The sequence below is a fragment of the Eubalaena glacialis genome, chromosome 1 (assembly GCF_028564815.1).
Source record: "Eubalaena glacialis isolate mEubGla1 chromosome 1, mEubGla1.1.hap2.+ XY, whole genome shotgun sequence".
NCBI classification, from domain to species: Eukaryota; Metazoa; Chordata; class Mammalia; order Artiodactyla; family Balaenidae; genus Eubalaena; species Eubalaena glacialis.
Genome location: NC_083716.1, coordinates 26,595,611 through 26,610,004, shown reverse-complemented (window position 1 = coordinate 26,610,004; position 14,394 = coordinate 26,595,611). Strand labels below are relative to the sequence as shown.

The 14,394-nt window shown below is 39.2% G+C and overlaps 1 protein-coding gene across 1 annotated transcript in view; it reads right to left on the bottom strand.

Moving 5' to 3' along the window:
- Positions 1-14,394, bottom strand: part of ARL3 (ADP ribosylation factor like GTPase 3) — a 31,573-nt gene that overhangs the window by 15,600 nt on the left and 1,579 nt on the right. Inside the window, exons 2-3 of the mRNA XM_061193844.1 lie at positions 9,467-9,610; positions 5,025-5,141 (exon numbers count right to left, since the gene is read on the bottom strand). Of these exons, the coding sequence (XP_061049827.1) occupies positions 5,025-5,141; positions 9,467-9,610 (261 nt within the window). The remainder of the gene's footprint in view (positions 1-5,024; positions 5,142-9,466; positions 9,611-14,394) is intronic.

Here is a 14,394-nt window from a genome sequence, read left to right as displayed (position 1 = left end):
TTATGGAGATAATACAAGAGATGGCTGTTTGAGCTCTATCTCACTTGATGTCCTTTGGATACGGAAATGATGGCAAATTACCTTAAATTATGTTGTGTTTAAACACAAAACTAATAATGATAAAGTAAATGGAGTTTGGTATTAATATTAATATATACCTTGAAAAAAAGGATGTGTTTTTATCTATCAAAAGGCTGTTATTTCCTGGCACAAGAGAAATGGAAGACATCCTATCCCCTCCCTTCTATCATATCTCGGGATTAATTTCTTTCTTTTTTTTTTTTTTTTTGGGATTAATTTCTTAGTCACTTCCCCCAAATTAATAAAGCTGAAATCATGTTCTCAGTGTCATCATTCCTGAGAATAACTGCACTTTTAGGAGTTGCTCTGATTCTTTCAAACCTCTAGAGAAACATATAATTTAAAGTGGGGGTTGGTACTCTTTTTCTGTAAGGGGTCAGGTAGTAAATATTCTAGGTTTTGTGGCCCATACAATCTCTTTCACAGCTATTGAACTTTGCTGTTGTAGTGCAAAAGCAACCATAAAAAATACATAAACAAATGGACGTGGCTGTGTTCCAACAGAACTTTATTTACAGACACTGAAATTTGAATTTCATATAATTTTCATGTGTCATGAAATCTTATTCTTCTTTTGATTTTTTGTTCAACCATTTAAAAATGTCAAAACCATTCTTAGCTCACGAGACACAATAACAGGAGGCAGGCTGGATCAGTTTGTCGACACCTGCTCTAAAGCAAGACTGTATTTTGGCACTCTAGAGAGAACCGAAAAGAATTAACCAGGCAACGAAATGCGTCAAGCCTCAACCCTGCTCTTCTAGGCAGCGTGGAGTCTAGTGTAATAGGTCTTTTCAACCAACAGTGGAAGACTATTAAATACAGACAAACAAACTAATGTAACCCATCCACCACTGTCACTCCAAGGTGCTACAAAACGGGCAGATAGGGCTAAGAGCCCCAAGGCCTTAGAATCTAACCCTGGGGACTCAGCTGCTCCTCAAGACTTGTTTAGTCTCAAATAGCACTGGAAAATAACAAAAGGTTTGACTCAATCCAAAATATTGTCTGATACTGGCAGCATAATATAGCTGGAGAAAGCTCCTCTAGGGTTACTGTGAACTGATTTTTGCTGGATTGTCCAATAATTCCTAGGTGCTCTCAGCTAATGGAAAGTGTGGAATCCAGGGTCATATTACAACTACCTTGCAGTCTACCCTCAAGATGTTAGAGCTTATGATTTAAAATTACCCTGATCTGTAGACCAGAAAGTTTCTGAGGCCTCCTCATGGAGCCTTAAGGCATTAATGTCCTTATATACAGCTCTTTTTTTTTTTTTTAAGGAATTTATTTATTTATTTATTTAGGTTGTGCTGGGTCTTAGTTGCGGCACGCGGGATCTTCATTGTGGCATGCGGGATCTTTTCTAGTTGCGGCATGTGGACTTCTTAGTTGTGGCATGCGAGATCTAGTTCCCCAACCAGGGATTGAACCCGGGCCCCCTGCATTGGAAGTGCGGAGTCTTACCCACTGGACCACCAGGGAAGTCCCTATACAGCCCTTATTTGGACATTTCTTTCAAAGTACCTAATCCAGCAGATGAACAGATAGAACTGTGATTTCTCTCAATTGCCTGCTTTTTCCCAACTCTTGACTCAAAAAGTAAAGGATAATCTATAGCCTTTTCTTCCCCCAGTTTTACTGTGATATAATTGACATACAGCACTGTTTAAGGTGTATAGCATAATGATTTGGCTTGACTCTATAGCTTTTGTATATTAGCCTTATAGCCTGCAAATTTGCTGTAATCACTTATTAGTTCCAGGACTTTCCTTGTTGATTTTTGGGATTTGAAAGACTTTTAATGTTCAGTTTTTCTAACACGTAGTTTCATACCACAATTTAGAGACTCATCTCTACATTTCAAGTATTCGTGAGTGAAATAATATGATGGCTTGGATTTGCTTTAAAATACTTAAAAAAAAAAAAGTGGTGGTAGGGGAGATGAAACAAGATTGCCAAAGCTGAAATTAAGGAAGCCAGATGATGGGTAGGTATCTGGGGTTTCATTACACTATTTTTTTGACCTCAACATAAATTTGAAAATTTCTAAAATTATATTTCAAAAACCAGACACATTATTTGAGATTATAGAAGAAATTTCTATATTAAAGGGAAAAATTTTCTTTTTTCCCAACATTTCTCTTCTGTTCTCCTAGAAGGTATATAATACATTTTGGAAGAATAACTGGTTGAATAGATGGATAAATGGATGGATGGATGTGTCTCATCTTTTTGTTCTCATCCATTTAAACCTTCAACCTGGCACAAGGAATATACTGGAACTTACCTTCACCATGGGCCAGAAATATTATGAGCCCATGTGACGGCCATCTCGGTACCTCACATGTGTTTATGGATTTGATGATAGTACAATTTTATATTTTGGTATTATTCCCCATTTAAGAATCACGATAAATAAATTCACTACTTCTCATAAACCCTCTGTGAAGTAGATGTTCCACCCAGTTCAAAGAAATAATAAGCCTCTGGACTTGACCACAATGATACAGAATCATAGAACCTTAGAGTTGGAAGGGAATTTAGAAGTTATAGAACTCCACATTCCACCTAATGTTGGAATCCATCTATAACAATTATACATTTCATTTATTTGGTACTTTTCTAAGCACTGGGGATACAGCAGTTAAAAAAAAAAAAAAGAAAAGCAAAGTTCCTGTATTCATGTAGCTTACATTCCAGTGGGGGAGAAAGGTCATAAATAAAAATATGTCTGAGGTGAGGGACTACACCATGAGAATATCTAAGGAAAAAGAATTCTAGCCTTGGAAATAGTGATGACAAAGGCCCGGAGGTGGGAGCCTGCCTGTGTTCCAGGAATGGCAAGGAGGCCAGTGTGGCTGGCACCAGGTGAGAAGGGCTTGGAAGAGGAGTCAGCAGGTAGTGGGCTTCGTGGACCACTGTAAGAACCTTGGCTTTAACTCTGAGCTGGGAAGCTTATGTTTTAATAGGATCAATATAGCTATAGTGTTGAGGAGAGACTTGAGGGAAGCAAGGCAGAAGTTAGGAGGCTAGTTAGAATGATACTGTAATAATCAATGCACGGTAGCAGTGGCGATGGAGAGAAGTGGGCAGATTCTAGAAATATTTTGAAAGTAGAATTGACAGGATTGGCTGATGGAGAAGATGCGGGGAGTGAAAAGGAGCCCAGGATGAGTACAGTGCTTCTGGATGAATGGGACTGTCATTTACTGAGAAGACTGGAGAAGAAGATTTGGGCAGGGGTGGATGAAGATAGGAATTCGGTTTTGGACATGTTGAGGTTGAGGGGACTTACTAGCCACTGGTGTTCAGGTGTCAAATAGGCAGCTGGCTGGATATGAAAGTGAGTTCCAGGTTGGAGATAACAGTTTGGGATTCACCGGCATGTAGGTGGTGATTAACGCCTTGAAATTGGATGAGGTCATCTAAGCAGCGACTTAGAGAAGAAAAGCACAGGCCTGAACTCTGGGGCACTCCAACATTTGGAGGTTGGGAGATAAGGAAAAAATAGCAACGGAGATTGAGGAGGAGTAGCCAGTGAGACAGGAGGAAAACCAAGATAGAATGGAATTCTGGAAGCCAAGGAAAGACAATGTTTCAAGGACAGCACGACCAACTCTGTTAAATGTGCTGACAGGTCAAGTGAGATGAGTAATGAAACCTGAACATGGGACCCGGCACTGTGGATTCTCGGTGAGCCTGAACGGAGGGTTCCGAGTGCCTGCGGGGAGAGGAAGTGAAGACAGAGAGCACAGAAAATTCTTTTAAGGAGTTGTAAAGAGAGGCTGAGGAATGGGACAGTATCTAGAGGAGGATGTACAGGAAGCCAAGAGTTCTTTGTTTTAAAAAAGAGCAACTACAGGATGTGTGCAAGCTGATAGGAGTGAGCAGGTAGAAAGAGATACCTAGGAAGCAGCAGCAGAGAGGGAAGCTGTCTGAGATGCAAGGTGAGTTCTATTGGCAATGAAGATATCGACGTGTTTTTGCAGCTTACTGTCTATGGTCATAGTTAAAGTAACTTCAAACTTTCAGTTAGAGGTTAACGGAAATATTATGCAACATTTTTTCCTATCCAAGTTCATGAAAGGCCCTGGTTTTACGGTATGACCATGAGTGAGTGGCTGAGGTGGGGTGGATGGCAAGCTTGCTGGAGGGGAGGTGAAGGAGCTGAGAGGCCGAGGTATTGGAGAAATCATGCACCTGGAGAGTAAAATCTCCAAGAATCCTAAAACAGTAGTCCTAGAGAACTTGGCAGTGAGCTGGGAGCTCAAGTCTCAGCCTCTGCCTGCGTGAATGCTGCCTGAGCCAGGAATCCCAGTGCAGAAGGGATCCCAGAAGCCTGAGGCGGCTTCTTCTACTTCTGGACAGTTACGATTATAGGAAACTTCTTCCTTATTCTGAGTTAAACCCTAATACTCCCCAGACTGCTCCTTGCCTGGTCCTCTAGAACTATTCACAATGAAGCTGATCTCTCAGACCTAAGATAGTGCCTGAAGCAACTAGAGACAGTTCCAAGCATTTTCTCTTCCCGGAAGGACATCGTCAGGTCTTTCAACCATTCCTCATACATCATGGTTTCCAGGACCTTCACTATCTTGGTTGCTCTCTTTGGGATATACCTGATTCGTTGATTTCCTTGGGTTGATGGAGTCAATGGCACAATCTTCTGACTTCTCTTCTGCTGTTCAAATCACTATGGTAATTAATAAATACTTTATTTGCCAAGGTGGGTGTGGGCACAACATTGTTACTGAGCAACAGAAAAACATCTTATATAAATTATACAAAGCTCCACAATCTGTCCACTAGCTCTAGATTCATAGTGATGAAGAGCAATGTTACGGCAATGGAATTATTGACAAGAAAGACAATTATAGTGTAAATGTTAGTAAGACAGGGCAGAAGAGATTATGAATTGAGGCATCAGAAGGAGTACTTACGAGAATATCAGTGTTTTCAAAATAATTCCTCCAATATGGTCTGATTTTCCTCTGTCCACCAATGTCCCATACATTCAGTTTAAAACCTTGTGATTGTACACTTTTGATGTTAAAACCCTGAAACAAAAAATACCAAGTTTTACTAGGCTTTGAGATCAATTTCTGACAAAGTTACATTTACCAGCTATGTTATTTATTAATTCTGAGGTACTCTGCCAGATGTGACACAGATGATACTGAAAACAGTTTGCTCTGATAGGGAACAAAAATGTATTTACACGTGCTTCTGTCACTCAGGTTGGAGTCAGTGTTGATGATGTCATGCTGAGTGCACACACACATGGAACTGCTGAGGATGACTTGGTATGAGAACAGCTCTGGTAATCAACACAGACCCCCGCCCACCCCATGAGTCCTCAGCATGGTGAAATTTAACAGGACATTACATGTAACTAACAAAAAAACAAAGCTGAATCTGCAGACTCAACACAACAGAACAAATGCTAAGTTTAAAAAGAGGCAAGGGGCTTCCCTGGTGGCGCAGTGGTTAAGAATCCACCTGCCAATGCAGGGGACACGGGTTCGAGCCCTGGTCCGGGAAGATCCCACATGCCGGAGAGCAACTAAGCCCATTCGCCACAACTACTGAGCCTGTGCTCTAGAGCCCAGAGTCACAACTACTGAAGCCCACGCGCCTTGAGCCTGTGCTCCGCAACAAGAGAAGCCACTGCCAATGAGAAGCCTGCGCACCGCAACGAAGAGTAGGCCCCGCTTGCCACAACTAGAGAAGGCCCTTGTGCAGCAACAAAGACCCAATGCAGCCAAAAAAAAAAAAAAAAGAGGCAAGAGCTACAATCTGGAAGACTGGATTCTTTAAGAGCAGCTCAAAATGAAAGAAATTTCCTCATATGCATTGATCAAGAAAAGGAAGGAGCTGAACTCAGGACACGAAGGGGGAGGCTGGTTTGTAACTGGAGTAGCACCCCTCATACAGGTGGTGATGAAAACAAACAAACAAACAAGTGGGCATTTGAAACTGTTCTTTAATAGGTATCTCTGATGAACTTGAAAAGAAAGTATTCATTTTCAGGACAGTGACTCAAGGTGGAACTTTGGGGAAGGGAAGCCAATCAGGGGCAGGCAGAAGGGTGAGCTGGGAGTTCCTGTGCAGAGAAACAAATTAACAAGACCTTTGGGGTTCGAAGAGAAGGCATTTTATGAGCAAGATTTTTAAAAAAAATCTTCTTGCAAGAATGACATAATGAAATCAGGATTTGAAAAATCCAATCAACAGCCTGCTCCCACAGAAGTGACATTTCATCCAGAATAGCTGGAGTTAAGTGGGTCTGGGGATGCCTCCATAAACATTTGCCTCTTCTGGCAGCTCCCCAGCACTACTGCCTCACACAGAAGGAGAAGGCGCAGGGCAACGGTATGGGAACACTGCCACCCAATTTCCACTGAGGACAGTCACTAGAGGACAACAGGGGATGTGCTTACTACTGCTCCTCTAAAATGCCAATGACTGAATAAATTAGAAGTTTTAGAACTCCTAAGGGAAGTGGCTTAAGCTTATTGTAAAAGCGCACTTCATTCTGACTCATTGACAAAACCCCTTTTATGCGTTTAAAAATTCTACTCTTAACTACAGTAGTAAATGTCAGACCCAGCAACAACAAATCCTTTCTGGAATGAGGGAATAAATAAGTGTAAATCCTAGAATTTGACCGTATGTGTCAGCTGCCTTAAAAGTCTGTAAGTCACCAGACCCAACAAATCTACTAAGAAATTATTCTAAGGAAATAATAATGAATGGGTGCAAACATTTAGAGATGTGTACTGTATAAGTATTTACATACAGAACAACGTAGAAATATGTTCAAGATACGTTATTAAGTGAAAAAGATGATACAAAACAGTATACTCTGTATGAGCCATTTTTACTTTCTATTTTAAATATACCCACCATATATGGGCAAAGAAAAAAACCTGAAAGGATACATTCTCAAATGTTAACAGTGGTTATGTCTGACTGGGCATTATAGGTGATTTCTAGTTTCTCAATTTTACCTATTTATACATTCTAAGTTTACTACAATGAGCATCTATCACTTTTTCTAATATAAAACAAAAACACAATAAAAGTGTGTTTTTTTAAAAAAATTTATTTATTATTTATTTATTATTTATTTTTGGCTGTGTTGGGTCTTCGTTTCTGTGCGAGGGCTTTCTCTAGTTGCGGCGAGCGGGGGCCACTCTTCATTGCGATGCGCGGGCCTCTCACTATCGCGGCCTCTCTTGTTGCGGAGCACAGGCTCCAGACGCGCAGGCTCAGTAGTTGTGGCTCACGGGCCTAGTTGCTCCGCGGCATGTGGGATCTTCCCAGACCAGGGCTCGAACCCGTGTCCCCTGCATTGGCAGGCAGATTCTCAACCACTGCGCCACCAGGGAAGCCCAAAAGTGTGTTTTTAAAGACTAAATACGAAACCTTGACATAATAACAGAGTCACCTATAACATAACAAACAGAGCCTGAAAGTTAGAATTGGAGCTTTGGGTCCATAACTAGGATTTCATTTCCCTGCTCACAGTGTGGACGTCCTCATTTTAGTGGTGCTCTTGAGAGAGACAGCCTCTCACTAATATGAAAAAAACCCCTAGCCCTTCTTTTTCTGGCAGAAATCCTGACACACTAATATGTGTTTTCAGCCCTTCTAGGCTAGACTACTTTAATTTGCTCCTCCTCAGGCCATACATTAAATTTGTTCAGAAGCTGTAAAATTGCTCATTTGGTAGCAGTTGAAATGACTTTTCTGCAAAGAGCTGCGAATCAGTAAGACTCGCTGGTCGTGAAGTACACACACCAGCACAGCCATTCAAACCCGACACCAAGCTCTTATCACAGGACAGTGACAGAAAATGGTAAATAACTCTGATTTTGCTAAAACCTCTAACGCTCAAACACTTCAAAGTAAGACCAACAGGGCTGCCCCTAGTTAGGAAACCCAAAGGCCTGGCCAAAGGTCAAGCTCTCTCAGGATTTCCTGCAGGGAAGGAGGCCTAAAGAAACCCACTAGAGTTCTTCCAGGCAGGACTTGTCTCCAACATCCATGCTGGGAGCACCACCGTCCTTGTGTTTTGCTTGCTTAGCTCTACGAAAGAGGAGGGTTGATGAGGCTGGATTTAAAAATACAGGTAGGGCTTCCCTGGTGGTGCAGTGGTTAAGAATCTGCCTGCCAATGCAAGGGACATGGGTTCAAGCCCTGGTCTGGGAAGATCCCACATGCCACAGAGCAACTAAGCCTGTGTGCCACAACTACTGAGCCTGCGCTCTACAGCCTGCAAACCACAACTACTGAACCTGCGTGCCACAACTACTGAAGCCCATGTGCCTAGAGCCCGTGCTCCACAACAAGACATGGCAATGAGAAGCCTGCGCACCTCAACGAAGAGGAGCCCCCGCTCGCCGCAACTAGAGAAAGCCTGCGCGCAGCAACAAAGACCCAACGCAGCCAAAAATAAATAAATTAAAAAAAAATAAATAAAAATACAGGTAATTGTTTTTTTATTTAAAAAATTGAGGGACTTCCCTGGCAGTCCAATAGTTAGGACTCCACGCTTCCACTGCAGGGGGCGCAGGTTCCATCCCTGGTTGGGGAACTGAGATCCCGCGTGCATGCCTTGTGGCGAGGGCCTCCAACCCCCGCCAGCCCCCCACCGAAAAATCAAAAAAATTGAGGCAGTCCCCTGGTGGCCTAGTGGTTAGGATTCTGGGCTTTCACTGCTATGGCCCCAGTTCAATCCCTGGTCAGGGAACTGAGATCCTGCAAGCCACATGGTGTGGCCAAAAAAAAAAAAAAAGAAAAAGACATATATTTGTATTTATTAAGTCTGAAAAATACACACTAAAAGTGGTTTTTCTCACAGTACTCTGTTTTTTTTTCTTTATGCTTTCTCTGTATTTTTCTACATGTATTAATTTCAAAATCAGAGAAGATAAAGCTATTTCTAAAAAGGAATTACTTAGAGCAGAGGGAACTGATTGTATCTTGCTATGTATAGACATATAAATTTATATTATTTCTTTTTAAAAATTATTGTAAAATATACGTAACATAAAATTTACCTTTTTAACCATTTTTAAGTGTGCAGCTCAGTAGCATTAAGCACATTCACTCTTGTGCAACCATCACCGCCATCCATCTAGCCCCTGGGTAACCACTGTTCTCTCTCCTGTTTCTATGAATTTGACAACTCTAAGTATCTCACATAAATGGAATCGCTTGATATATTTTGAAATCTGAGATTATTTTAAAATTGTATAGACTTTTCTCAGTAACAAAACTTACAAATGGACAAAACTCTATCTCCCACTTTGTCTTTCATATTGCTATTACCATCTTCCATGTGTCACACAAGCATCGGGGGCAAGGCAGCGCTCACCTGTGTAGGTGTGATGTGGCTGATGTCTTCAGATGCCAGCTGCTTCAGAAGAGTGGTCTTACCAGCATTATCCAAGCCCAGGAGAAGGATTCTCACCTCCTGGTCTGGTGCACTTTTCAATTTGCGCAAAATTGAGAGTAAGCCCTTGAACAACCATGAAGAACAGAGATTACTTTGGAGGCACTGACTTTGATATTACTGGGTATCAGAATGCCTTCTCCTCCTTGAAAAAAGTTCTTGGTTGTGGAGAGCTTATAGTACTATTTTCCACTTTAATGTCATTTATTCCATTTGCTTATAAGTTTTGGCAGAAATACTTTAGTAAATTCAGCAACTTAATAAATAGCCTGGCTTATTCCTGCTCCTTCTATTAATCCAGCTTAGCAGTCACCCCAAACCTCCTGGAAGTATGTACTACTAACCAACTCCCGTTCCTGAAGCCCTTTATATATATATATACCAGAGCACCCTACCAGAGCACCCATCATATCTGACTGTAGGGAACTGATTTTTGTATTTTTCTCCTTTATAGTAGAGTGAAGTTTCTTGTGCGTAAGGACTATAGATAGCTTCCATCTCCCACAATGCCTGGCACTTATTAGACATTATATGATAGCTGTTGAAATAAACAGAATTACCCACCCAAATTAATGTAAGATTTTAAGGTACTAAGGTACTATTCAAAACGTTGTAGGAAACTGTACTTGGGCTCTCTTTTTAAGACTTTATTTTAGTTCTTGTTTAAGACTCCATCATTCAAAATACTCTATCATCTTCTAACTTTCACATGACCCTTACAGTATAGCTGCATGGTATAGATTATCTATGTTTTTCAGATGAAGAATCTAATACAACAGAGAAGTTAGGGAATTGAAAGGTCATTCCGGAAGCAAAAAAACATTAAAGTTTAACCAGGGTATTTTTGACTAGTAATCTAATATTTCCATTTCTTGTTGTTATTATTCTTTTAATGGATGGAAATAAGCCATGCTGCTTTTTAGCTAAGAACATAAGAAAAATCTTATTAAGGTAGTTACTTGTTCTGTCTTGAGGCTGACAATCATTTTCCAATGAGGCATGGTTACATCAAGAATCAAAGAATCCCAGAGTTTAAAGGGCATATAATCTAATCTCCCAGCCCAAGTGGAAATTCCTTCAAACTGAGTCTTAGAATTATATAAAATGGTTATGTTTTTTATCCGCATCGCACCAGGAAATAACTCAAACCAGTCCGTTCACTAAGATCAAATGATAATTCTGTGAAATAATTTTCAAGAGTTGAGACAATGATATGCAAATATGCATAATTATAAGAATTCCCTTCTGCTTCAGAGGCCCTTTGTTTACCACGTTTAGTACTGTATCCGCACTGACCACATTAACCTCTCTATGCCTCAATTTCTGTCAGCAATAAAATGTAACGTTTAGTTTAAGACAGACAAATTCTATCCCAAAAGATTTGGAGAAGAGAGAATGAATAGATTTGAAACAAACAAACAAAAAAAGATTAAGCAAGTCTTTTTTTTTTTTATGGCATATTTTTTCTTTTGTTTTTTATCTTCTCCAGCCTTGAATTATTTGACACCATTCCTTTTTAAAACTCTGTTTATGAGCAATCTCCCTGGCTTCTATTAGCTACATTGCAATCACTCATTTATAATACCACCTTTCAGAACAGTTAAAATTAGAATTCTGAGATCCTTAGGGGACTGGTGATATAAAAAGGCTAAGAACAGGCAAAACACATTGTACTACTCCTCCTGAGTTCCTGATTAGATGTCCTCATTATCCTTTCCAATAAAATTCTAAAACAACTGGAATTTATCACATTTGTACATTAAACAATGGTACAGGTAAAGAAAGTTCTTCTCATGCATCATTTACTAGTGTAGACATTGTGAAAGAATGTCTGTTTTCTATAAAATATTTTCAAGGTTCAAAATAAATGTTTTAGGTTTTTCCTAATGTGTCTCTTTCAAAAAAAAATCAGTATATACAAATACTGCTTTCTGCAGGCTGAGAGCTTTTACACACTCATTATATTTGAAATTGAATGATTAAAAAAACATAATTTCTATTCATCTTAAAAGGAGAGAAGCAAAACACAGATGAGAAAGAAAACATTCTAACTACAACTAAACTTTATAAACCTAATAGTATAAAAAAAATAATACTTCTACATTTCCAATGAGCAATTTTCCTCATCAGGAAACAATAACTTCACATGTTGCACCTTTAAATGAAATTACAGAGAAATGCAAAGTTCAGCTAATATTTTCTTCCAGCAAAATAACAAATGGCATCTCAAGCATGGTCTAGGCAAGACAAATGCAAATACAGTACAGCATCATATTAACCCAACTCCTGAGGACAGGGGATCACAGGATTATTAGCGTTTGCTAAATAGGGAAGAGGATATTTATAGATATCAGGGTTCTGCCTGAAAGGTACAAAGTAAGCTGATTTAAAAGGCTGGACAAAAGAGCAAAATAAGTCTACTCTATGCTTCTATCCATATATGTCTATAGTTAATGTCAAACGAAGGGAGACAGCCATTAGAAGTTAATTTTATTTTGGGGCTGAGTTTTGCAATATAAATACAAGGAAATGAATTTTTAGTGTATTTTTGGTCAAAACATCCATTCATTCATTCATTTATATTAAACACCCATAATGCGCTCCAAGTACAATGGTGAGCAAAACAGATATGATCTCTATGTAGGATGTGTACTCCTATGACATTAAATAAAGGCAATTTAAGAAACAAGAACTTTAGTTAATTGTGTATTGTGCATTATCAGCATGCATGCACACAAGTTATCTGCACCCTGGTGGACAGAAGTGGTCTGACTCAGCCACAAAACATTTGAACAAACTTTTCTATAGGCAAATCATGACTAGACATGCTGTTGACTATGGACATTTTATTTGCCTCAAAATCAGCTTAAACTCAACTACCGGCAGAGGCGTGGTGCACTGACCTAAAATGATACAAACTAGGTCATTCAAAGAAACTAGGGTGTTGGAGAGGGAGAGAGGAATATGTTGGTATATGGAAAATATATGTGACTGGGAGGAGCAGCTAAAATTTAAGTATTAAAATTAGTAAGCCAACTGTCAAGTACATGCACTCCCCATACCTAGCTTAAATGGAACTGACTTCAATTTACTTTTACCTCACCAAAAAAACCTGGTGCTGCCCAGCGAGATGTCATTAATTTCCAGGAATTCGTATAGCTTTGTGTGTGTGTGTGTGTGTGTGTGTGTGTGTGTGTGTGTTTACAGTTCAAGAAATCCACAAGAGAATCCTTTATTCTGTATGCAATGAATGGTCCATTCGAAAAGAAAAAAACTTTCTAAGATGTTGTTTTTTCATTTATTGTTCAGAACATCATTTTTATACCTCTACATTTCTTACTATTCAAAGCCAAGTCACGTGAGGTACAGGGAAGCAGCTGATTGATTTAAAGTTGGGTCACGTGATTTAAAAACCAGTGGCAGCTGATTGATTTAAATCCTGGTCATATGACCTGAGGAGGGGGTGCTAAAAACTGCTTTTTTGTCTCTGGCTCAGAATATCATATTTACAGCTTGGTTTTTCTTATGATTTAGAAAACTTGAGCTGTCTTTCCTTGGAATCAGCAGGAGAAAAATACAGTATTTCAGGTTCATTCTTTTTTTTTTTGATCTGCATATTCGTATAGCTTTGATAGGGAGAACCTCACCCAAATTTTGTCTTCTTTCTCCTTATCTCTCTACTAAATAAATACAATGTTTCCTGAGGAACAAAATACCGGCACCTCCTCAGGAAGAGTGGGTTCACACTTCATCAGAGTCCTAATGAAAAGAACATTATGGGCTTTAGAGTTTCATAGACTTTTATTCAACTTCCCTATGTGTAACCTCCGGCACAGTTCCATCTAGAAAATGGGAACAGTATTTATATCTCAAGAAAAATGCTATGAAGATTAAGTGAGATGATGTAAATAAAGCATGCACATAGGGGGCACTCAAAACAGTAGTTGTGTTTATATTTTTCACTGACAATTTTTGACCGGAAAACATAATCTTGGGAACAATCTTCAAATGTTAAACATGCTAGATAACTACCACTAGGTTCATATATACAGAAATTACTCCATAAATAATTCCTAAATGGAGGACTCATCTATTAAATAACAGTGATTAGTTAGGCACAAAAATTACGGTCATCTTAGTATTTCACGAAGGACTTGGTATCCTAAGGCAGGGGTAAGACAGCTGAACCTCTAGGGGTTCAGAGAAACCAATAATGGGTTTTTGTTGCAGTTCTCCAAATTAAAAAAAGAATAAATATGTATTAGTCATAGCTAAAGGACTAAAAAAATAAATAAACCTGGGACTCACTCTTTACTAGCACAGTTACCACGGGGGCTCATGGGATACCAGATGTGACACACTTAATCACACCACTGACCGTTTAAATTCCATGTTCCACTTACAGTTCTAAGAATAGCTCACACTTTTGGAGATAGAAAAAAAAAAAATGCATTTTGGAAATCAGATAAAGAATCCTGAATAATTTGTCCTAATTTCTTACTGTTCATGGTAGGAAAAAAATAAAAAAGAAAAACAAAATCTCTCTTGATCACTGAATACAACAGTCATATACAACAGTGTTGTATACACTGTCAATTTGTTGTATACAGTGTCAATCTGCACCTGGAAACAGGACAGTGGTTAATTTATTGTGACTTGTAATTATAAATTAAACAATCATGAAATTACACAGTCCACTACATTGATAAACAAACTGGGAAAAGTTAGCCAACTGTTTCTCATTTATGATGCAATCTCTTTCTCTCTTGGTTTAGCATGCCTTTTTCATTTCAATTCTAGTTATTTTCTGTGTAAATATTTAAGTTTGTACTCATTTGTTGAGAAAAACT